The 26404-nt window shown below is 38.2% G+C and overlaps 3 protein-coding genes across 5 annotated transcripts; 1 reads left to right on the plus strand and 2 right to left on the minus strand.

The window, feature by feature from the left end:
* Positions 1-468: 468 nt before the first annotated feature.
* LOC106173198 (uncharacterized) lies at positions 469-15957 on the minus strand. 3 transcript variants are annotated; one of them, XM_013554244.2, is made up of 4 exons: positions 15799-15942; positions 9629-9687; positions 8178-8257; positions 469-3609 (listed from the first exon to the last, which is right to left on the minus strand). In XM_013554244.2, exons 3-4 carry the CDS (start codon positions 8178-8180, stop codon positions 2155-2157), a joined length of 1458 nt encoding a protein of 485 aa, XP_013409698.1. In that variant the 5' UTR covers positions 8181-8257; positions 9629-9687; positions 15799-15942; the 3' UTR covers positions 469-2154. The 3 variants fall into 3 exon arrangements, with proteins under 3 accessions (XP_013409698.1, XP_013409699.1, XP_013409697.1); XM_013554245.2 differs by lacking the exon at positions 9629-9687 and having other exon boundaries at positions 15799-15957; XM_013554243.2 differs by lacking the exons at positions 9629-9687; positions 15799-15942 and adding an exon at positions 8529-8719.
* Positions 15958-18596: 2639 nt separating this feature from the next.
* Positions 18597-19887, plus strand: LOC106173185 (uncharacterized). Its single transcript, XM_013554226.2, has 2 exons — positions 18597-19062; positions 19463-19887. The coding sequence occupies exons 1-2, from the start codon at positions 18776-18778 to the stop codon at positions 19707-19709; spliced, it is 534 nt and encodes a 177-aa protein (XP_013409680.1). The 5' UTR covers positions 18597-18775; the 3' UTR covers positions 19710-19887.
* A 1749-nt stretch (positions 19888-21636) lies between these two features.
* LOC106173189 (uncharacterized) lies at positions 21637-25843 on the minus strand. Its single transcript, XM_013554228.2, has 4 exons — positions 25555-25843; positions 24126-24300; positions 22367-22513; positions 21637-22108 (listed from the first exon to the last, which is right to left on the minus strand). Exons 1-4 carry the CDS (start codon positions 25750-25752, stop codon positions 21906-21908), a joined length of 723 nt encoding a protein of 240 aa, XP_013409682.1. The 5' UTR covers positions 25753-25843; the 3' UTR covers positions 21637-21905.
* Positions 25844-26404: the final 561 nt, after the last annotated feature.

A 26404-nucleotide genomic window follows, 5' to 3' on the forward strand; every position in this document is an offset into this window, starting at 1 on the left:
GGGTATATATTCCGTAATGTCAGTCACACAATTCAATCTGTGGCACAAGAGTACAGGTACTTTTTTATTTTTCCCTGTGGATATTTTAAACTGGTACTCTCTTATTATGGCTTTGGCACATTGTATTATACAGTTTTCTCTTTCTGTTGACAATAAAAACATATTAGGAATGCACTACATGAGACAATAGGGTCGGCCCTCCCCTGTCCAATGAACAGCAATCACTACAACGTTGCGACCAGCGCATCGTTCATGATGAAGTACCTGTTCATCTTCATATTTGTCCACACTGTAGCTCTCCTCTGTGATGACTATAAGAGAAACGCTTTGTTCATATCAAATTCAATCCACGAATTCACTAAAATTATACTGATAAATAAGTAAGTCCCAAAATGTGAGAATCTTCCCTAATGCATATCATCAGTTTCATGTCTTCGTCATTACAATAAAAATTAAAGGGATAAGAACTCTTCGTATGAGGTCTATATTTCACAATAAAAACAGTATGAATAACTCATAGAAATATAATATATTCTGTTTACGACAAAAACAGCAGTTATAGTTATTATTTTTATATCTGAGCTTGTCTTCAGACCACGTGACCTCCATTGATGGCTATACTCTGTTATAACCTCTTAAGAGATTTTAACAAAAAACCAAACTTTTTAGAAAAAAACAGGGACTAACTTTGAATGTAAAAATGGATTCATAAACCATTGGTAAGTATGGGAAAATTGTTGTTTTCTCCAGGAATATTCAGTTTTTGGCCAAAACGAAGAGTTATTATTTAAATACTAAGTGGATAAATATATAACAATAAACATTTGGTCAAATATCTATAACTAATAATAATGATCATGGTTAACACACAATAAAATGTTCATTATAATATATCATAGTGCATAGTGATTTTTAAAAAAGTCATAATATTTATCAAGACTTACAAATGTTATGTTAATTCCGTGCATCTCACACACTCTCAATAATAATGATACCTAGATCAGTGTCTGAAATCACTGAAGTAACAATAAGGAAGATTGAATCATAAAGTCATTAAAATGTTGTGATATTACACACACTTCTTATACCAAAAGTTTGCTCGCAAAGATCAATACATTCTGTTAACTATAGACACGTGTAGAAAGTTGTATTTCTTGTACTGTATTTCTGAAATTGTATGATATTGTGTATTTACAAGCTATGGAAAACAGCAGATTATTCTATAAAAACATGAAAAACGTCTTGTCTTTTGATTTGGTAATTAATTTTCTATCACAAGAATTTCCAAATCCAAGTTGTCTTTTAACAATTAAATAGGTATATAATATCATTTTAACATTATTACTATTACTTACTTCTGAATTATAATATTTGTACAAACTTAGTCTTTATTTCAAGTAGACTTGCATAGCTGCATATCTGATTTTGATTTTCTGTAGCAGTTATAAGCTGCATCCTATGATCGCTCCATTAATTTAAGATTTTATCACGGTCTCGATCAGCTGTGAACACGTGTTATTTAACATCTCCATCATTACTGCGGTGTTTTAGTACGTTAATTTGTATTATAATTTGTACATTATGTGTATCAGCTAAGTCAACACAATGTCTTGATATAGATGGATCATGTCAACTTAATGACAAGTCGAATAATCAAAATAAATAAAGTTAACATAGCTTTATCACTAAGGGGTCTAAATGCAGTTTTAATGCAAGATGGGCATTGCTATTTGATAATTATTTCTAAAGCTGAATAAATTACATTTGAAACAGTCCACCAAAGTTAGCTCCGTAGAGCTGATAACACATGGCTGCTGTGAGTTATGTTTCCTTTCTCCTGAAATCACATACTGAGGTTAACTATACAATTAAAATGAATCAATAAAATAAAGATCGTCTAAATTAGCTAGCCAAATTTTGGTCGTCCATTATTATGCATAATAATTTAAATTAAACAACTACTTTATTGGGTCATTTTCTCGTTTTTAATTTTAAACAAATTAATTTAAGTTCAATTTTACCGAGATTGGCACAGTCTTCCTAATTCAAATAATTCCGACAGTGTACATGTGAGTAGAAAGAGGTGTATCACAAAAAGGCATGATTACCATAAAAACACACCAATATCTAAGACGTTCAGAATGAAACCATTAACTATTGTTCATTCTCAGTCTTCTTGCCATTGCTATGAATGGACACAACATGGATTCCGTTTCCTTTCACAGTAGTACACGTAATGGCAGCGATCTTCCCGTCGTCTGCTACTTTGATTTGTGAAAACATATCCGCCAGTTTCAGTCCGCTATCACAGTCCTGAAGTTCTTGAGTATCGGCCGTGTGCTCACTGTCTCCTGCTGCTGGCGAGTGCCATTTTGTCAGTTTTGTTGGACTTTTTATTTGACCGTCTTTTTCAACAGCTTGATGGACAGTCCAGAAGTCTGCACCAACCCACGCTCCTCCAAGTATAGCCTCTCCCTCTCCATGCAGACACTGGACATCATGGCCGCCCTGTGGGTCAATCAGGCTCAAGCAGTGGCGGCGGTCTTCCTCACGAACGGCGCTCACAGCTAACAACTTTGAATCCTTTCTGAACTCCAGCACACAGTGACGGGTAGGGAAGAAGTCTGTTGGCTTTAACTCGCGCGCAGAGGCCCTTGATACGAGGACCCTGTGGCCACAGAGAACAAAACCGTCATCATTCCTTCTGAATATCAGTAACACGATGCTGGCGTTTTGATTCTTTTCCCGCTTTTCTCCTATGACGGCGACGTAGTTGTCATCAGGAGATATCGCCACGGGGAACCGGTCCCCGTCTGGAATGTCCAGGCCTTTAAGGACTTCAAGTGATACTTCTGATTCCCTGATATCCAGCATTGTTTTTCTTTGGTCTGAAAACCCCAGTTTGCCGAATTCCGTGTCTAGAGTAAGAAAAATGTAGGATTGAGACAGGGTGGAGTTGAATGGTAGTCCCTGAACAAGAGACATTTTATCAAAGTAAGTCGGTTTGGACACTGATAACTCCTTCCCACTTTCTTTGCTTTGGATAGTTTGTATACAAATTGTCCTGAAACACCCCTGGGTTGACCCGTTGTTCTCTGCACTACCAGCGATAATGACACTAGTGGTCCCTGCTACAACGCTGCTTCTGCGCGTGACACCGGTTGCGATAAATGTGACACTGTCCAAACGACAACTCTTCGTGTCATAAACCCCTCCAAAAATATCTCCGTCATCAGCCATTGAACAATTTCGCCCCTTATCTAGCAAAACAATCACCTTATCGTCTCTATTGGGTATGGGGATTGTGACGGGAGGGTAAAAGCACTGACCCTCACTGACCTTCAGATACTGTGTCGTGTTCTCCTGTACACTCCATCCATCCGGGGATGTCGGGAATGTGACGTCATCAGGGCACTGCGCGGTGGATGTGGTGAAAAGAAGGCCCCGCAGACTTTCCTTATCCTGGTCCGCCATCTTGAAGTGCGATATTTGAGGCATGACGACCCTCTGGAAACTGGGCCCCTTGATGTCTATCTTCTGCACCAGAATCTGAGGCGGCTGCACGCCGGGAATGTATGTTGCCAAGGTTTGTACTCGTCTTGATTGAGACTGAAAAACAAGGTAATAATAATAATAATAATAATAATGGTGATGATGATGATGATGATAACATATTCAACGAGTAGGTCTACTTTGAAAAACTAACGAAAACTAACTAAAAATCCTTGCTTACTTTTATTTAGTCTTTAATAATTTTTCAGTTAGCGAGCGATTTGTAGTTTTTATAGAGAGAGTGAATAAGTTTGTTAATACAGCCTTATTTCACAAATGAATGTTCTTGCAAGATACAGCGTTTTCCGTCCGTTGTGCAAATGAAATATACTGTCGCAAATGTTGGGCCCTTCAAAACGCAATCTACAGTCGCAACTAACACAATGTACAGACTGTGCCGCACAGTGCAGATTTACCCGATGTGCTGACAACCGTCTTCCTTACGGTTCTCCTCGCCAGCAGTTCATATTCATGATCGACGCAAGGTAATATTGACATCCGGGCATTAAAGAAGTGTTTTGTGGGATTATCGTTTCTTTCACAAAGCTTAATAATCTGAGTGTTACGTCTCAGACGGCCAAGGTAGATCAGCGAACGATTTTAATAGATTATCCAGTCAAGGATTGATTAATACATTATAGCAAACAAAAGAACTGCTGTGTTGAACTGCTCACATTCGTGTAAAATCAGTGAAACCACTGTGCGCATATAAATTAACGGGTTGTCCTCGGCGGTGAGCACTTTCCGTCCACAGTGTAATTTAATTGACCGGGGTAAGACCTCGCCACGCACGAGTTTACTGACGCTAAGGTAACATTAAAGCTAGTGAACGGCCTTATTAACGCAGTAAGGGAGTTTATAGTGGAAATCAAACGCCGATGTCAGGGTTGTGAGACCTCGAGCGGTTAATATTATCCATAACCTCGTGACTAGTATTAGTTTTCGTATTGTTTTTCCTCTTGTCTCCACTACCAAAGCAAGATAACTCTGATTATACTAGTACATGTCTGCAACCTGTACACGTGTTAAAATATTCTCGTTTGAACTTCTAGGAGGTAATGCTATGTATACTAAACAATTTAGAACTAAGGGACCGAATTTGACCTGAGGAGCAGAATAGAGCCATAACATACGCCGTGGTGATTGTTGAGACACGAGTTACTTGGTGGCAACACATACCTTAAGAGGTCTAAAACCTGTAATAGAGAGTAAACCTCTAACGCTGGTATTTAATTGATCTAATCGACCTCAGGCCAGGCCGTTACCTGAGTAGCAGTGCACAATGCTCGTGAATAATTTAACAAATTGATGCTAACAAATTTTAGAAGTTAACCCTAACAAATTTAACCCTGTCCGCAATGAGGCTATCTCGGAACAGATACACCAATAAATGCTGTCGTTGTGCATATGCAGTCATCCGCGTCACACACACAAAAAAATTTTAAACATCCATGCCCAAACATAAGATAAACCGCGATTTGGAGGCAGCTGCGGATGGATTAGCAGCATCCCATATCTTGGGTCCGCGCTGGCTTCACTGATAACAGCTTAATAGAAAAATTAAATTGAAGTCAATTGTAACATTTGACCCTAGTAGAATACAGGATTTAAAACGCAGACACATTCACAATGATATTAATGCTTTTATGTCCATTCCTTCAAAACTTTTTCTCTGTTCCCTGTTCCATTAGCGGATTTTGTGGGGGGGGGGGGGGGTCAGGGGGGTCTTGAACCCCCCTTCGGTTTCTGCAAAAAATCCAAAATTTTATCTAATATTAAAAACTAGTATTCCCCTTTTGAGATTGGAAATTTGATTTGCTGAATCATAGTTCTAAACCGTACCAAATGCCTTTAAAAAAAAAGGTCCTCTCCCTGATCCGCCCCTGCAGTTCTGTATTTTGGCTAAAAAAACTACTTTAAATATATTGATCAGATTGGTACTTGTGTTCAATATATTATGTTCAATGACCTGGCTGTGCTCATTAAAATGGGATTTTCTTGTGCACTGAGACACGCACACTGACAACGCAGAGACACACTCTAACAACACTGGGATATATACTGACAAATATTTCATCAGGAGATTTTCTTGCGAGTTATCTTGAACATTACAAAACTGAATATGAAGGATGCAACGATAACAGGAAACGAAACGTCTTCAAGCGATTACAATCATGAAAATGTCAGTTTGAAAAACTTCAGTAAGGATTTTTTTAAACGGAACATCATATTTATGTTCTCATTTACATATGTGGTAAACAATAATGGCACGTGATGTACTCCAGCGCATTTGCTGTTTCTGACGTTTGTACCGTGGATCGCTATCCGGTGTAAAAATGTAAAAGAAAATTGTTTTAATTGATTTTAAAGATACTTTAAAAATGTCATATAAGCTATTATTTCTTGGCACATTGATAAAAATGCAAACAATTCGTTCAGCTGATAAAGTTCACACACACACACACACACACACACACACACACACACACACTCTCAGTAATCCAAAAAAACTGTTTTAAACAGACAATAAAAACTCAGGTTTAGTGTTAAAACGAGAAACAGCTTAAAAGGACAGAAGCTATTGAAAAACCTCTTACTAGCTTTAGATAAAGGACCCCTGGCAAATAAAAGAACTTCACGTAGGCATCACAATTACAGAAATGACCTTCCTTTGTGAACAACGGCCCCAGGTGCGTCTCGGAGAAGAATACAATTACAGAAGACAAAAAGGTTTCTTCTAATGAGATAAAAGACAGGACAAAAGAAAACAGATCCACGTAACTCCAGCCACCCAGAGGAGCTCACAGTTGCTCAAGTTACCAGGGTTATTGTGTTACAATAGCATTAAGGTGTCCTGTCGCGTCCATATGGTATGACACTGAAGACAAACCAGAGGTTATTGGACACTTTGGGGTCATTATCACGCCACATCTGGACAGCGTTGCTGTCTGACCACACCTCAGGAGAAATGAACGCAGGACTGACCAGTGATACACCGCTATTTCTTCCTTTTAAGTACACTTACCTGCTCACCGGACGAACACTCGCGGCTTAAGAAACTGATAGATGACTCGGGCGCGGTCGTCTGAATTTTTCGACAGTACTTTCTCTTGAATTACATTTATTAAATTAAGGCGGCAGCAATATCCCATGACTAATTTTTTTTTAATTTGTCAAATAAAAGAACAAAGCAAACAGAAGTAGTCGCTTATCTTTTGTATACAAAGAAAAAACAAGAAAATGCCATGTTTTCCCTTGATCAGATAGCTGGGCTGGAGTTACGGCTGGTACTAGTGACGTCACCAGTGCGGTACAGTGCTGGTATAATTTGATACTGTGACGTAAATACCGGGCCTCTCCTAATGTTGAACATAAAACAGACAACCAAACTTCACTAATCATTTTCTCCACAGGCCGAGAAGGGTCCTACACAATGTATGCTGGGGTTTCTACAATCGAAAAAAATCGAAGTTGACGAATTTTCTGGAACTTTCTGACCAATAATATGTCGAGTCTGAAACCTACATGTACATGATGAATACACGGCTTATGTCATGTGACAGGCGCCGCTGTACGCTCTGCTTACATCCGCCATTTTTTTTTTTTTTTTTTTTTTTTTTTTACCAGTACCATTTTAAACTAAAAACCATGCCTTGTGATATATATAAATATTAATTTCAACATAGTGTTTGAAATAAGAGTGTATATTAAAATCATCGGGAGAATGTGGGATCTTCCACCTCTGTCGTGATTTCTAGATGAAATATATCCATGCAGTGTATTTCCTCTTGTGTGAAATAAAACTCCACCTCCGTCAGCTGTATGCCACATTAGAGTGAATGGGCAGCAGTACACGGATCTACGTATTATTTTTAATTAGTAATTCTCAATCTAAGTTACGGATATTCTATTTCCATATAAATGTTTTCAAATTTTATTACAGTGCTGCGTATGTTTCCATGTCAGTAGTAAGCACATTATGCCCCAGTGTGATTTTTTTATCTAAATTATCGCCGATTCCAAAAGACTTCTACGTGACTTACTTGTACTTAAATGATGTGCAGTTAAATTCTTTGCCGAATATTTTCTTTAATGAGCTTTCTTTAAATTATCAGCGAGATTTACTGTAACCTTAAACGAATAAAACGTTTTTTTTTTTCAATCTGCAGCTAAACATTCCTTGTCGTCACAACTTTCATAATTGGTTCTAATTTCGCGGTTTTGTCTGCCATGAATTTGAAGGCCTGTAATAATAGGACCGCAATTATAAGATCAATAATTCATGCCGTCCAAATATTTTATCGTATTCCGCATGCTGAATAAAACCTAGATTAACTGACGATGCAGTTTTCATATCCCCCTAAATAATAGTTAGTTTAATATAAGGTTTAGTGTAGCCTATTCTAGTTGAATCAGTTTTTTTTTTTTTTTTATTATCCCTATATTGATCTTTATTGAGTAGTACTTGTACTTTCCCTGCTTTAGTCTAGACATTATATAATGTATATCAAACTGTATATGGTAATCACTCTGCGGATTACTTCTTGTATTTGTATTTGATCATGCCCGGATGTAGGGCGATTGTCAATAAACTTCTGAATCTGCATATCCAGTATATTACTTACCATATTCAAAGTTTTCTTCAGCTTGCCTTGAATGAGGAGGAGGAGCAGTCACTGGCACTGTCTAAGCGGGGAAGGACGTCCTACAACATGAAATGCTAAATTACAATCACGCTCTCTGAACATTGAATGGCATTTTACGGGTAAATTATTATCCTTTTAATACCAACTGGAAATTCGTCATAATTGCCGCTGTGATGGGCCAAAGATTGATTGAAGCCTAGATTCATGCTGTATCATACTGCAAGCTTCAAATTAAGTTAGGCAAAACGCTTAGATGTTTGACAAAAGATATGTCAAAAAAATATGGGATGGAAATTCTCGTGCATGTACATATACGACAGGAAGACTTACTCTTATTGTACAGACAAAGCTACACTGTTCTTCCCCAAGAGTTCTATCAAACCTACGGCGTACACTGTACTAATATCTTATGTTGGATCCTAGTTTGACTTTCTAACGACTCTCTGTCATTCTGTCTCTGTACTGTACTAGTAGCATGTGCACCCAGGTATTTTAACTTTTTTCACCAGCCACTCTTACGCCACAATTATCTTTCTTCACAATCGCCATCTCAATAGCGTCGTGATCAAAGGTGTTAGTTACAGACGCGAAAACGTGTTAAATATTATCACCGTTTGATGATTATCAACCCACGGTATCTGGACTACAAATTGTTTAGGTGTTGATTATCATTACGATCAAAACGTGTTTTGCACCTGGGTCTGATGTTGTCTGGATTGCCATTAACTTTGTAGTACGCGTTATCTTCAACTCTTGCCCGCCCCCCCCCCCCCCCCCCCCCCCCGGGCCGCCTGAGGACAATTACCCCACCTTATACAAAGGAGGAATTTGATGTCTTGATTTCTCTCTAATTAGTGTTGAAAATAAAAGCTGGTTAAAATACCTTTGTAGTATAGTAAATTTTATCGATCTTTAACCCATTCTCTTACAAAATATAAAGTTTAAAGAATACTAGCTACCACCGTATTTTGCTGCCATTTATATAGTCCTATTGACACACTCTAGTATTTATTGATTTCGACCGTGATTTTGATACGTCATATAATAATATAGAGGGTACAATGTTTGGTGCAAATTTTAAAGTAATGAATTGCTGATCTAAATAGCAGGGACAAATTTAATTTCGAAATGAACAACTAAAAAAACAAAGGTAATATCATTGGTAAATAACACGGTCTTTTTTAGGGAAAGACACATAATCTACTTAGTAACATTGATAATTTAATACAGTCACTATAAAGGTCTACTGAAATACACCAGAAAGTTGGATAATGTTTTAATATATGTAACCAAGTATAGTCTAAGTGGACTTTCTCAGTTAACACCACACGACCCAGCCCAGAAAATGGACCTTCTCACGAACTTCCTGGCTGCTGCTTGGTGGCTGTGTGAACAAAACAAAGCATTCGCGTTGCATTGTGGGATCTTACCTGTAAATGGCTCTGCGAAGCGGGAAGCTTTCGGCCGGTCAAGAGTTGTGAAAGAAGTTCTAAAAGGTCGAAAGGTAAAATTTAGTGTATTAGCAAGTTTCAAGATGAGTTTGAAGGAGACTTGATAACTAGGCTTATAGATTCCGTGCTTACTGACATTCTGTCACCATAGACAATGGGTTATAAAAAAAGAACCCAGCAGTTTACATTACGATTTGAAGGGCATTAATTTCATTCTTTAATTCAAGAAATTTGGGTTTTTATAATGTGAAAAAAGAAAAAAATGGATTTTTATAATGTGAAATAAAAAAATGGATTTTTATGAGGTGAAATAAGTGGAACTTAACATAGAAATCTCGACAATATTTGTAAATATCCCAGTAACATAGAAAGTTCTGCTAACGACGTAAGTGTCACCTCTACCGGAGGTGTGCAATCAGCTGAGCCATCCCCGATGAAATCGACACGACGGCAATATATCGGAGATAAAAAATTGGCTTGAATGCAATCTCTAGCAATTTACTATGTTGACAGGTACATTTACAGGGGCGGATCCAGGATTATTTGAAGGTGAGATTCGCGGATGCGAAGCCGACAACCCCCCTCCCCCCCCCCCCCCCCCCCACACACACAGACACACACACACACACACAAACACACACAAATTTTGGTATTTTAGAGGACGAAGGTACGGTTTAGAACTATGATTCATGATTCAGCTAGTCAAATTTCTAATTTCATGAGGGGACCATTGGTGTGATTTTTTGTCAGAAATCGAAGGGGGGACCCCCCTGCGCCCCCGTAAATCCCCCACTGCATGTATATTATTATTATTATTATTATTATTATTATTATTATTATTATTTGAGTATTTTTTAAATTATTTATTGACTTCATTATTTTTTAATTAACTAAGCGAACCGAAACTATCGAATCGGAACTAACCAAATTAAACAAATAAATTTTGTTTAACTAACTGTACTTCACTTGTAATTAAGCAGACGGCGGCTGGATGTTGATAGTAATTAATATCTGACCACAGAGATCAATGTATGCCACAAAATTATTGCTTAATTTTGAAAGCAATTTTAGAGGCCCTGGATATCATATGGCTGACATTAATCCCTGCAGTAATTTCCGAACTCGCCCGGATATCACGGTATTTAGAGCATAGATGTCCCTTTGAAAGAACTTAATTTTCTGACATCCAACTAATTATCATCCGGCATCCTATTAGCAGTAATTTATTCATTAATTTCCTACTTATCGGATGGTCATAAAAAGGGCAGTCATGTCGAATTCTATAACCCTGCAAACCGCCGGACATTGCCTGTGAGAAATTAAAACTCAGCATTTTTAATGCAACTCCTATCCGTAGTTTGTTACAGGCTAAAACGAGCGTTTTAGGTGCTCGCTATTAATGTCAGAGGAATTAGTCGTTCGTGAGACGTGAAAAGAAATGAGTTGTGACTATTCTGCGTCTGTTCCCTCATGGAGGCGTCTTTATTTTAGAGTCATTTGAAGGCTGGAGCAGATCGAGTTCCGTTTGCAATTGTGCTCATAATACCACCTTCTGTCACGGACTTTCTTTTGTCATTTTCCCTGTCCAGAGCTGGCTGTCAGTGATGAAAATAACGCAAAACATAACCTTTAATTCTTAGAGAGTAACATGAAATATATTAATATGATATTATGTCCGCTGTAACATCAGTAAGACCAAAATGTAAGTGGGATATGTTTTTTAAACACTGTATGTGAAAGTGCAGATCAAGTAAATAAATAAATAAATAAGTAATAGAATACAAAGACAACCATTAACTTGTTTTGAATATACTGTAGCACACATGGAAAGGATGGGAAAGACGCAGACAGTGGGAAAATCTACATTGTGATAGCCGGCTTACAGGAGTATGCCTCACGAAGGAAATCAAGAAAACGTACTGAGAACGACGTGGAAGAGTGGTTCTCAATAGAGACGGTGCCCGGGGGAGGACAAAGACCCCTTCAAAACTCGCTTTCATGCTTTATATTCCACTGCGATGGCGGTCGATCCTTGCCTGGTTAATATTTAATGTGGTGTTAACAAATTAAATGCTTCCCCTGATCACTGGGCATCAAGAAGAAAAATCAACAGCAAAACATATTCTCAACGTAAAGGCTCTGGAAAACATGTATTGAATATATGTGAAAGTTCCCCACTGGGGGGGGGGGGGGGGGGGGGGCATGTAAACATGTATAGAAAATATGATCAAAGTCAAATTTCATGGAGTATTGAGTACTTACAATTCTGCCTTCACCCCAGTCACACGGAGACACTAAATAAACAGTGTTGTCAAAGCGGCAACATGGACACGTGCCTCAGTTACATTTATGTCAACATTAGCATTGACATGTCGCTACTGACAACAGATTCCATTTCGATCCAATTAATTTCTTATGGTATATGTATTTCTCTAGCTTGATAATAGTTTTTCGTTTCTCAATAATGTCTTTGAATATTAGAGTGAACTGTGAAATGTTACACATATGTTTGTCGTATATAAGCCCACATAAACATACGCTTTTGTAAAACGTCAAATTGTCATCAAAACTCTCCAAGATATTCACATTTCACGTGGACCGCTATCTTTATTTACGTAGATCTGTATAAACATATTATTTTTTCCCGTAAGAATACCCGAGGAACAGTTACTCAATCCCTTACAGCTTATTCTTTCTATGGCTATGTTAGACCTGCATACGGTAGCACCAATAAAATCGGTGCAATCAAGACTGTTAATTGCTTTTCTATTATCAACTAGAAAAATTGCAGATAAAAAATCTATGTACATGCAGCGCACGGCAAAACTATTTGGGAATTTAGTTTGGAATCGTGGCAACAACAAGTAAAATTAACATGTTGATGTAAAAATTTTGATTATTTGCTGTCTGATGCGCTAAAGCTATAAACATAATAGATAGACGTAGAAAAATGTGAAAAGATTGGTCAGCCTTTTTTCTTCTCAATAGATTATTATAATTATCAAAATAATGATAGACATTATTATTATTGAATAACTGTACGGTCATTTATTACTTAAATATAAATTAAATTAAAAATGGAAATTGGGAATAAAACATCTAATTCAAGTGCATCAGAGGGTTGATCAATAATGCAATAGTAGGAGAAAATTCCTTTTTACCGAAGAAAATTCATTTTTGGCTTTTTTATTTTTTTTAAAGTTAGGACACATTATGGACTTAGTTGATCCTGTGAAGCTGTCCGCTATGCTCCTCCTCCTCCTCTGTTCTGAGTTTGTTGTACCACGAAACACGGTTTATCTCAGGACAAAAATAGACTGAATTTATCACGTGATTTTTGAAGTAGGCACCAAGTCTTTCGGTCGATGTGAGTAATAGACATTCGTTATCAATATGATAATATTTTATAATACACATAAAAGCTATCCAGCACCTTCCACTAGATGGAGTGAACCAGCTGTTTTATCCCAGTTCAGTCTATGTACTACGCGCTAAAAGACGTCCCAAACAAAGACGATAAATAAAGGCAGATTATTCAATACCGTCAGTACGTCTCTCAGGCGATTCTTGCCTCTGTATCAGAGACGTGGTTTAAGTCAATTAATATTTGCTTTGTCCTCGAGGTTTACTTATACATCACTACTTATCGTCTTTAAAGCCGCCATTTCGCGTGTCCTCTAGGTAAAGACTCTTTAACCAATAATTAATGATAAATAAAGAAAGAAAGAAAGAAAGAAAGAAAGAAAGAAAGAAAGAATGTATTAGGGCCAAAAAAATGCCACTCATATTGTCATCTGAGACGCGGTGGAGTTCTGTATATAAAAACTTATTTTACTTTCGTTAACGAATAGATAAATATATGGTTAAACAAGCCAGAAATTCCCAGTAACACAACAGTAAAATTTTATCACAGGCTGTTTACATTAATCCGACTGGTGTGGGTAAGTTGTACGGAAGGATGGAGGGAGATATCAGATGAAGAGAGGAAACACACCTGGAAATCTTACGTACTTCTAGGAAACTCTCACAGAGCTGGTGAGTTCCGTTTCGGAGGCGAGAGGGGCACATATACTACATCTGAGACGCGGTGGAGTTCTGTATATAAAAACCTTATTTTATTTTACTTTCGTTAACGCATAGATAAATATGCTGTTAAACAAGCCAGAAATTCCCAGTTACATAATAGTATAAGTTTATCACAGGCTGTTTACATTAAGCCGACTGGTGTGGGTTAGTTGTACGGAAGGATGGAGGGAGATATCAGATAAAGAGGGGAAACACACCTGGAAATCTTACGTACTTCTAGGAAATTCTCACAGAGCTGGTGAGTTCCGTTTCGGAGGCGAGAGGGGCACATATACTACAAATTTCTCTCTTTGAACATAAAAAAATCATGTTTTATTTCAGTGAAAACCACACCCCAAAAACGTGTTCTGCGAAGAAACGAAATTTTAAAAATTGACCACAAAATCCCTAGAGTTCTGTATAGAGCCCTAGGGACACTCCACGCGTTTGAAGAAATCTGTGTAAACAATAGTTAGTACCCCCTCACCTTTGATTTCTGAAAAAAAATCACACCAATGGTCCCCTCTGGAAATTAGAATTTTGACTAGTTGAATTACAGTTTTAAAACGTACGAAATATCACATTTCGCCCGCAAAATATCAGCGGGACCCGATCAACCTGCCAAAGGGGGGGGGGGGGGGGTTAAGGGTCGTCTTTGCATCCTCGGCCTGTCCTAAAAACCAGACCCCCCTTCAAATAATCCTGAATACCGAACTAGTTGCTATGAAAATATAGCTGTAACCCTGCCTAAGAGAAGTTAACATCACTGTGGTTACAGTAACTTACTGATGTTTTACTCCTCAGTGTGATAAGTATTACTATCAGTAGTCACATGGCCTTATGATGGCGACGGGGGAGGGGGGAAGCACATGCCCTGCATCACAGCTGTAATTATAGGGACTTCATCTTGTTATGCTGGATACGACATAGATATAGACATATGCAGTGTCTATGTATTCTTCTACAAAGCTAAACAATTGTAATGCTCAAAATCTATAGAGCAGATACGCCTAGATGTATTAGTACACGTATGTGTTCTGGTATCAAAGATGAGAACTTCACAGCTGCGGGTAAATTATCGCAATGTGCAGCAGTAATCCATTGGATCTTAAATACTCTTATCCTACCACCGTCAGCAACATGATAGCGAGTATCAGCAGTCTCTTCCACTGCTGTAAACATCTACCAATCACACGTGTAGTTTAAATAGCGCACACGCTTATTTATTTTTTTTTCTGATTATATCACTCAGCGTACAGAGAGAGAGAGAGAGAGAGAGAGAGAGAGAGATCTAAGCTGACATAACTATTCTGTCCATATGACTGCTGAGTCACGGACCCCTTTGTTCTTCACAATATTCACATAAAATAGCTTCAAACAAATAACTACCCTACTGACTCCTACCCCCCCCCCCCCCACCCCCCACCCCCACCCCTCCCACCCCTTCCCTGTGTGCTCTCTCCAAGACTGGGAGAGGTGTTCCTTCCCACAGATTTGAGACACACAGAGTATTGTATTTAGAGCGGGTAGACATTTCTTTTATCCCGTCATTAACCAAAAGCCGTTCAGAAGCTACTGAGTGTAATAACAAGCAGGTGCCCGAGATATACACCAACACCACCACCTCGCACGCGTGGCGTCCTCTAAAATTTCTAATACAACAAACAGTCGTATTCAAGCTCAGACGATAGCTAAATGATTAATTAATAACTAAGCAAACTTAATTCTTACTGCGCAAATATATATTTTGTTTGACGTTGATTAAACCAGCGTCATAAAACCAACCATAAAATATTCAGAAATATTTTATATGCAGTAACGTAAGCGTAATTTCTTCTCTTTACAATGCTGTGCTTAACACTGACATGAAATTTAACTAGTTGATTAATATTTTTGTAAAATAATCTGGTCTTAAATTTTCATTTCATGAAATCGTAAAAATATCTTTCATAATAATCTTGTCATTTCAGGTTAAGGAACGCCAGTCGCCATTATGGAGGTAAATAATTTCCCTGAACTGCTTTTTGCTGACATCACGCAAAAATCTCTGAGTCTGTTAAAAACGAGCATTATGCATCCCCTACCTTTTACACGTTTCCTCTCTCAAATTTGAAGGTCCTTAAAATCCTTTTCCTTTATGCCGATCCAGAACAAAATTTTGTTTCGTAAAAAAGCCTCTGCCCACTGTCTGCTTTCTACATCTGATTATGCCTACTGTAAAAATCGTTTTCTGCATTTGTTGAGGGGGGATCGTAAGGGGAAATTGATCAGGCATCAATTAACTTGACGCATTTCTGATGTCTTCGCTACCGCAATGATACAGACGTGGAAGGATGATAATACACGCATGTCGACATTTAGCATTGACATGTGGTTACCGACAACAGGTTCCATTTCAATTCAATTATTTGCTTCTGGTAGGCCTATATGTATTTCTTTTGTTTGGTAATAGTTTTTCGTTTCTCAAAAATGGCGTTGAACATTAGTGTGAACTGTGGAAAGTTTCGCAAACATCACGATCAATGTTAATCGTATACAGGCTGACGTTGACAGAGAATTTTGTAAAAACTGTCTTAAAATATGTTGTAATTTCAAACTGCAAATTTGTGATTATACAGATTTGGAAGGATAAGTTAATTACCCTGTGTCTAGATGGGGTGCGCTTACCACACAACAACCATAGATGGCGCTCCATTACACGACATATTCATGGTTATATCAATGATATACATGATGAAGATTGAAGGAAGAGGAAGAAGAACAATAAAACACCTTTATCACCGACAGAAGTCTGCTGAAGCAAAGTTATATATCCTCGCTTGACAAATGGGTTGATTTGAATTGAAGTAACAATTCTTCTATAGCCTGTTGGCTCGTTAACTTTGTCGAAATCTACTCTTAACGGTAGAAATGTAATTTAAAAAGATCTCAAAAAACGGGTGCAACAGATATTTTCTCAATTATTATGTAAAGAACATACTTTGGTGATGCAAGTGGTATATGTTGACATTTTTTGTAAGTTCTCTTATTCTATCGCACTGCATTATGTATGTCCTTCAAGAAGATCAAGAACTTCTTCAGAAAGGATCAGGACGATATCACAATGGTGATTGTCGGAAAATGGATATTGGCTTGTAACAAAATCAGTATAAAAGCAGCGACTCTGATATTCTAAGTACCGTGAGTGTAACGAAACGGAGGGTCGGTGTAACAGAAAGTCCGCCCTCCATATAGTTATAATGGTTAGGGTTAGGTATTCTCTAAACCGGTGGAAGGTGTTCCCATTTAACCGTTTCGACTAGATGAAAGAGGATTCAAAGTCAATCAAGTGCCGACTAGATTGCCTCAAATGTCGACCTTCATGCTACGCGGGTAAGACCTCAAAACTCCCTGTGTTTAAAACTCCCGTGACGATATGTGACGACACTAATAAATGGCGCTAGTAAGTGTTTAACACTATACTGCATAGATGGAATAAAAACAGTTAAACGTATTATTCTGAAACGAGACAAATGACTTATTTTACGACTGATATGGTTCAAAGTGCGACGAAGGACACACTGCAGGATGTGAATATCTATAACCCCGGGCCGAGAATGTCAAGACAGAGTGTTACATATGTACGAGGTCCTACATGGGCAGGTCACCTGCGTAGCATGTAAGGCCGAAAACTGCGGTAATCTTGTCGATCACTGGATTGACCACACAGTCGTCCACAGTCAATTGTCCTGTCTTCACCCTCTACTTTTGTGTTTATATCGGCATCAAAGCATCCTTAAGGCAAAAAAAAGTTTAAATTTTGAAATAAACGTATCCCCTTAATACGGTTTCATAGACACTAAAGATTAAGAGTACGAAGGTCCGGTCCAGCCACATCACACACACACACACACACACGTGTTGAATTGCCCGATTTCAACATCCTTCCCTCGACAAAATAAAGAACTGATTTACGAGTATGAACACTCAGTGATTTATAAGTGTGAGCTGTCTTCACGAACACAAAATATTTAATTGGATCACACAGGTGAGATCAATGGCTCGTGTCCAGGGACATCAACACGTCTGAATAGTGAAATGTTTTATTCGTCAGAGAATTAAAATGATAACCATCATCTGCTCCAACGTACGAAGTATTCCATTGTTCATTACTTTTGCCATTATCACATGACATACCCGGTAGTTTATTGTTTCATAGTTTTTTCATTGTAACGTATTCATCCACCTGGATGGATAAAAATAAAAATATAAATGTAATTTTAAATGAGTATGCTATTAACTAATTACAATTGTTAGACTTCTCACTGAAGACAATTCTTTAAGCCAAGTTACTAGTACTAATACTCAGTTGTCGTTAGGGATGAATTATTATTGCATATCAAAGTGAATGCCGTGGACTCTATAGCTGAAGATGCACAGCAAACTACCCTGTAGCCGTATATCAGTTCATTTTCACTTCCCAAAAGATACTTTACAGCCAGAGACGAGAACATCGGACATAATTAAAGACAAGACTGAGCAAAGAAACACTGTTATACAAACAGCAGTTCTTTGATCATTTGTCTTTCTGATGTTTTTCGGTATCTTACTTCGTATTCTGCAAAAGAGAGTTCAGACAGGGCTGTTGACACCTACCCCCACCCCACACACATCCCCTCTAAATCTTCCCTGAATTACACTTACAGTATTAAAGGTGAGCACACACTTACGGCATAATTTATATCTTAATGCCCTCCCTCCCTCTCGTGATCGCGGTGACGATAACAGCGGGTAAACGACTAATTGTGTGTCATGGTGACCCAGGTGACGGTCAGCTCATTTACTGTGACAGACGGAGACGCTGCAGCACAATATACACATAGTTAACCAGGTGTCGTGAAGAAAACATTAGGAGCTTAAGCGTCGGTGTCGAGAAAGAACATCATTAACAGCCACAATACTTTTGTTTCATTAATAATAATACTACACCGGTAGGTGTAGTCTTCAACAGGACCACATGAAGCGGTGACTGTGTGCCAGGTAAACAGGCTTTTCATCACCTTTGATTGGGTCCCCCGTGTGATGACAGTAAACACGACAACCAGCTTGTATAAAAACTGCGCCAATGTTCGTCTCTGGCATCTTGCTGGCATAACACTAACTGTCCCAGTCGCCCCGTGGTCCTGCTGTCACACGTTCAAGATGATGAAGCTGGTAGTCCTCACACTCCTCGTGGCCGCAGCCACCGCTGTCTACGTGGACAGGATCGGCAGTTATGGTCGCCATGGATACGGGTACAACACCCGCGGCTACGCCAAGAAAGGCTACGGCTACCAGATTGCAGGCCGCCCTGAGGATTACATCTCTAGGTAAGTAATGAACATTGTGAATTTTTGAATTTTATGTTAAAATTATGCTGCCTGTGGATATCCCGTAAGATCTTTGTGGAAAATTTACTTTTTGGGCACGTTCTCCATTATTTGATTTATCATTTTGAATTCCTGAGATAAGTTCAGAGGAATAAGAGCGTGCAATATATTAAATTGCTCCGGAAAATGGTTAAAACTGTTTTCAAGACGTCTTGTTAAATACGTACTATACATGTAGTTATACGATACTGCCTATATGTTTCTCTCTCTCTCTCTCTCTCTCATCTTCAAAAGGGATAGTATTCTATCTTTAAAAAGACAGTAAGTATCACCATGTATTGCAACCCAGTATAGATTGGTCAGATACGTATTCATAACGTAACGCTTCTTTCTCCTCTAGCTGCGGCGGCAACGCTTACAGCACCTACAACGAGGACTGCTGTGGCGGAGTGATCTACAACAGACGCTACCAGGACTGCTGTGCTGGTCACCTGGTCATCAACAAGCCTGCCCAGTGTCCAGGTCTTCCCCGCGTCCACGTCAACTACGGCTACAACAAAGGTTACGACGCTGGTTACGCTCCCAGATACGACGCTGGTTACGCCCCCAGATACGACGCTGGCTACGGCTACGGCAAGAATTATTAAGAAACTCTGCTGCCTGTTGTGATAAGAGCTATAAAGAAACGCCTAACCAGGCTCCCTCTCTCCCCAGTTAAGACATTGAGCTGACTTTACAATAAGAGCATTGTGGAATTAAGCCTTATCATGTTGTTTTAGTTTTTAACTGTTCACCAGATTTGTGAATAAATGTGCTTTATATGAACATGTCGATTTCTTTGACTTTTACATTTGACTTTAAATTATTTTGTGGCGTTGTTTCAATGATTTTGAGCTTTGAAACTTAAAACAAATTGAGAAAATATTTCCAAAATACCATTGATATCATACCAATAACACTAAGACCCCATTTCCAGAGATTAGATCGATCTATTTTAGATCGACCTAACTCCCTGGGGGTTCACGCTAAATAGCTGTCAGCCGAGCGGAAACGAAAGTTAATTATCCCTTTACAGCTTATAGTAGGCGGGACGGACATTTAAGCCGGATTATCTGACAGTAATCTAGTGAGACTCCCCGCGGGGATAGATCGATCTAAAAGCTCTGGGAATACAGCCTAAAATATCAAATAACAATTTAATGAACATAACTGCATTTCTTATAGTTTTACGTTAAAACATTAATTATTCTGGAGTTCAATTATGCCAACAATGCAGTGCAATGCAAAGCTTTGAAAATGCAGGTACAAAAATTGTACAAAAAAATCTTTAAAAATGTTCAAGAAGATACCGGTCAAACCGTTATGGTGAGTACAGAAATGTTTAAATCATGGACGCTGTACACTCGCTAAGTAATTAAGGCTCTGTCACACCTAGCGTAAAGACGTATGCATCAGCATCGAATGTGGCATCGTTTAAGCGCGCAACTGTATTTTGCACGTAAACCATCACCCTGTGCCCAGCGTGGTAAAATGAAGATACAAGCAGCGTGTGAAATTGTAGTTTTTTGAACATGCTTTACACATTCTCTCTACGGGTGTGTGAACGTGCACCAAAGTCTGCTTGCGTACACGACGTAATGCTTGCGAATCCCCCTGCGCTTGCCTTTGCATTGGACGTTTTTTTCTGATGCGTTAGTGCTATACGATAGATGTGACATAAGGACGACCTTCAGGACCTCGACCTTGCATGCACACACGGGCAACGTCTAGCGCTAAAATGGCCATTAGACGGATGTAATCTTAAATCGTCAGGCAGCAAATGTTTGATGCAATGGACTCCATAATGTCTCCTTGAAAATACTAGTACGTTTAATTGCTAGCCGTATTTATGCAAGTTTAATGCGTCTTGCTTTTACAAGAAAAAACACCTGTAATTTCATGTGTTTCAATATGGCATCAAGAATATGTTCAGCACATTCTATATGCTCATAAAAGTTGTCGGGTGGATCTCTGTTGGTGGATCTCTGTTAAAATTCTCTGTTAAAATTCAGGGGCTGATCAATGATTATTCAAAGGAGGGGAGGGGATTTAGAATGACAGGCCTCGGATTGTGCCCCCCCCCCAACCCAACCTCCCCCACCCTCATTCCGTAACTGAATGGCGTATGACTGGTCTGTGCCGGTGTAACGAAACTGAGGGCCCGTGTGACAGAAGGTCTGTCCTCCATATAGGGTTAGTGTGACCTAAGTGGGTCAAAATCTAGGACGAGGCTCAACTGTACAAATGTATGGGAAGCGGACTCTCTTTCATTATCTGTCACATTCCACCGGATAAGTAGGGAATCACTAAGGAAAACGTCTTTTCAAGACAAGAACTCAAACCCAGACTGCCATCCAGCTTTTTCCTTTGGCTGAACTGTCGTACCCTCCCCTCCCCACTTCTTTAGTAGTTAGAGGACCTACCGGCAATAGCACTAAGGACAATAAACCTTGACCTTGGGTTTGAGTGACCAGTCAGGTTTGAGTGACCAGCCTTCTTTCAGGAACATAATTACACATAACAAAAGATAATCTAAGCCGCTGTTTATTTCTATTAGGAATGTGTGTTGTGTAACACAAAGTGGAAATCTGAAACTGAAAGTCCTTGGCAAAAGTCAGCACCGATGTAACGGATAAATGTGGCATTACATTTTACATCTATAACAAGAGCAAGAATATATGCGTTGACAAAGGATTTGATATTTTGAAGGTGCTAGCGTAGTTAATTCATGAGTTTGGTGAAAACAGGCGACTGGGATGTCATTCCCTATTCAGTCCAGGGGACTTTCTGTACGTAGCTTAAGCCTATTTTATTCTTCGGTTACGTCTTGCAGGCACAACTCTATTTCTTGCGGCACGCGCAGCGGTTTTATAGGCCTGGAAGGACTCGAACTCAAGGACGCAGCGTTTGGGCTTTATGTAACCAGGAATCCATAACCAGGATGCCATGTCATTTATTTCTGTCATGTTGGTATCGGGTCCCACGGCCACGACACAGATGACGATTCCTGAAACCGAACAACAGCACCAGTATCGTATAGCGTCATCTTTTATGATATATTGATAACAAAGTGAAGGAAAGGAACAACTTAATGGAACCCAATTTGACAATAGTCAGAACTGAATGTTGCCTAGAATAAAGAGAAAACCAAAAGATATCTGTGACTGATACATGTAGATGGATGATCTTTTGGTTTATTAGTCAAATGATACATGTATGTTTCCTTTTCCCTATTTTCTATGCTTCGAAACAAATTGAAATCTACCCGTGCTCTTCATAGCGTTTGCCTTTGGGACAGGGTTGCCCCCTTGATTAGATTTTCCGTCTGTTGTCATCCACACAAGTCGCTTGCCTTGAACGCCAAGTTCGTTCTGGCAGAGTTGCAGTCCTTTCTTAGTGTTTGTTTGAATTCCTGCAATCGCAAAGAAATTTTGTTGGTTTCAGTACCAATGAACAGCTTATCTTTAAGGTAAGGCCTTAGATCTTTTACGATCCTATCTTGTTGGGAGAATGCATCAAGTTAATATAAATGGTGTGCTTTCTGAACTCTCACAGCTTTTATTTGGTGTTCCTCAGGGGAGCGTGCTTGGCTCGCTTAAGTTTTGTGTTTACACGTTACCCCTTGGAGCAATTCTGCGTTATCATAAGATAGGTTACCACTTTTATGCCGATGATACCCAGGTGTACACATCTTGTAACATCCATGATCCAGCATTGTCTGTGAACACAATTGTTGATTGCATATCAGACCTCAGAGGTTGGCTCATTTTAAACAAATTGAAGATAAATGATGGAAAAACGGAATTTTTAGTCATTACTCAACCCCACAACAAGGGCCTTGCTCACAACTTGCAACTTAAAATTGGAGCTAGTATGGCATTTTCCTCCCCCCATGTAAAAAATTTAGGAGTATACTTTGATTCTACACTTTCAATGGACAAACAGATCTCCAACATCACAAGGTCTTGTTTATTCAACATTCGGAATATTGGCACCATAAGGAAACATATGAATCAATCATCTGCTGCTACTGTTATACACTCATTGGTAACTTCCAGGCTAGACTTTTGCAATTCTGTATTATATGGATGTCCAGATGATAAGATCAAAAGATTACAACGCATCCAGAATATCTCAGCACGGCTTTTAATGCTACAGCCTAGGGATTGCCATATCACTCCAATTTTAAAGCATCTGCACTGGTTACCAGTTAGGGCCAGAATTTTATTTAAGGTTTTAGTTTTTACACATGCTGCTTTTTATAATCTAGCTCCACCATATATAACTGATCTAGTCAAACATTATAGCCCTCAAAGATCCCTGAGGTCTGGTGACAAACTTTTACTGAAAGTTCCAAAATCAAGGTTAAAATCATATGGTGACATATCATTTTGTGTAGCTGCACCAGTAGAGTGGAATAAGTTGCCAATTTTTATTAAACAAATAGAATCACAAGAATCTTTTAAAAAGGAATTAAAAACTCATATTTTTAAGACATTTTATTCATGAATTTTAAATTTTACAATTTTAAAGAAACCTTGGATTTTTTACTTTTAATTACTGTTTATTACAATTTAGTTTAGCTCTTATTTATATAAAATATATCTTAACCATTTTTATCTATAAACTTCTTTGTATTTTATGTTGTATAGTCTATTGAACATTTTATGGATTTTAGACTTGAAATAAATATATTATTATTATATTATTATCTTTTATCCGTGCATTGTTTCTGTTCGGATATCATGTTCGCAAAATTATGCATATGCATATATAAAAAGTTACCTTTCATATTCCACGAGCCAAACGGTGGTGCATATGAATCTTCACGAAAATTAAAATGAAATATTATTAATCTCTCAATTTACAATTTACAGTTTACCCACTAGCTTCAGTGGGCGCGACAGACATTTAAGCAAATTAAACTAAACGCAATTTAGCAAGAGTCCCCTCGGAGTAAGATCGAAACTGCTAGTACGATAGGGTTTCGGAAACCCAGTCTAAGACTGTTTTTAATATCGTACCTTTTTTCGGCACACTTGCAATTGCCATATAGTTCTGTGAAAAGAGCCCATACGTGCCCAAACCGAAAATAACTTTAGTAACATCTTCGTCAGAGAATCGCACCAACCCGATCCTGTGTCTAATAGGATGGACGCTGTCCGCAGCTGGCGTGTTGTCAATTATGAAAAGGGTATCCTGAAGGAGAATGAATGTAGTAAAGGCTATATCAGCTTAGTAATTTTCAGCGACAGTATCACAGCAACGGTTCCTTGTCAAATTGTTAAAAAAAGCAATTATAAGTGGCAGTTTAACTGTGTCACCAACCTAGTTTATTTAGCATTTACAAGTGTAAGAATATTTTATTTCATTCTTCATGATCAATTTTCAATTAAAATTCATTCACAATTTCAAAGTATTTACAAGTGAAAATAAAACACAATGTTGATCAAAAATGACACAATATCAGTTTATGCTTTTCTGAATATATATATATATATATATATATATATATATATATATATATATATATATATATATATATGGCGCTAATGCCAGATTAATTACATTCCAAAAATATATCATTCCACACTACACATGGTACTCTTTCATTAAGCAATATTGGATTCTTCTGATTTATTCAAAGCAAGTTTTAATCTTACTTCTCTGGAAGTAATATCTTTTAGTTGCATTCCTTCAAAGGTTTATTTATGCTCTCCTGATTAACCATAATTTTTAATTAACTGATGAGTAATGCAATTTCTATTAATTTGATATATATTGATAAAGGTTATTCCTTTCTGCCCAACCACCTGTGAAATCTCTTCATAAGTACAAAGTCTATTTTCTTTAACTAAACCTCTAATATAAATGATTCCACTTTTATCCAACGAGTGAAACACAAAGGTAAATTATACTGCTTGATATAGGTATTGGTCCACAAAATAGATCCATCTTAAGGATATTGTATATCTTTAATATCATCCAGATACCGAAAATGAGTTTTTTTCCTGCATGCATCTAATTATTCAATAATGCGTCTTTCTTTGTGCTGATTTGGGGTAATATTACAACAAAATACACTTGAACTTTTTCCTAACTGCCCATACAAGTACTTCGGGATCACTCTCCAGTGACCATCCCCTTGAGAACATAACAACCCATTTAATGGCATTCTTCATGATCAAATCTGGCTGAACCGAAGTCAAATACGCAGTACCCATGATAAAATGATTCTGACGGTCATCTACAGACTTATACTGTTACTACATGCTCGAAACCTAGTAGGCTGAAACAGAGTTACCGTATTGTTGATACAGCGTCCAGATAAGAAAAAGATCTATTTAGCCAATAAACATTTTTAAAATTAATAATCAGAATCATTTACCCTGTAAAACAAAGGGCATTCGTAAAATTAAAGTTAATTAATTGCCCAAATGTAGAATAACCTACCAACGTCGCTTGTTTGGAATAGTACCACTCAGTAGTATTTATGCTTCCGCTGCTGTCAACGTCAAATATCACCTTCCAGTAGGGAGGAGAGCCGCCCATCAACAGTCCAATAATTTGGTCAATTGTAAGAGCGTCCACTCGCTGGTTTATACACGCCGCGCCCACGGCGGTCAACAGTAGCAATGCGGATAGGTTCATCTTCAGTGACGTCAGATGTTAGCTTCCTTTATCACCTACAGGAAGTTCATTGGTGCTTCACGGAGACTGGCGTCTTTTTATACCTACCTGTATCTACTTTTCCCCATTAAACAGAAATTAAACTATTTCCTCGTACCCTGGAGGTACACCGGGAACAGCGCCATTTTGAATGTTATTTCAGTAATTAGTCTCGAGAGAACATGTGTTGATGGACATTTAATTTTATTTCAGAATCAATTACTTTTTGTACATGTCAAAATTACCTTGTTTACCGAATATTTTTGAACCGTGCTATGTGCTTTATTGAGGAAGTCAGATTGAACCAATTAGAAACCGCCGTCAGGAATGTTTCGGCTCCTTATTTAAAAAATCCTGAATACGTGACCCAGAAAGACGTACATTTATGTAAGCATACGTGTATCTAAATTTTACTCTGATATTTCTACGTAAGTGAAGAAAATTGATTATTCCCTTAACCCTCAAGTGACCGAGTGGGGTCATTTACGACCCCAGCCATATGATTTAAAGTGCCATCTCTTTATTTTTTATTCAAATTTTCTTTCCTTGCATGAGTTTGTCAGTCTACTAATCCTACACACTTTCCCAGTTTTTTGTAGGGATCAACCAATTAGTGTGGCGTATACATCAAAAA

Source organism: Lingula anatina, chromosome 4 (genome assembly GCF_051362555.1).
Source record: "Lingula anatina isolate TDL-2025a chromosome 4, LinAna3.0, whole genome shotgun sequence".
NCBI classification, from domain to species: Eukaryota; Metazoa; Brachiopoda; class Lingulata; order Lingulida; family Lingulidae; genus Lingula; species Lingula anatina.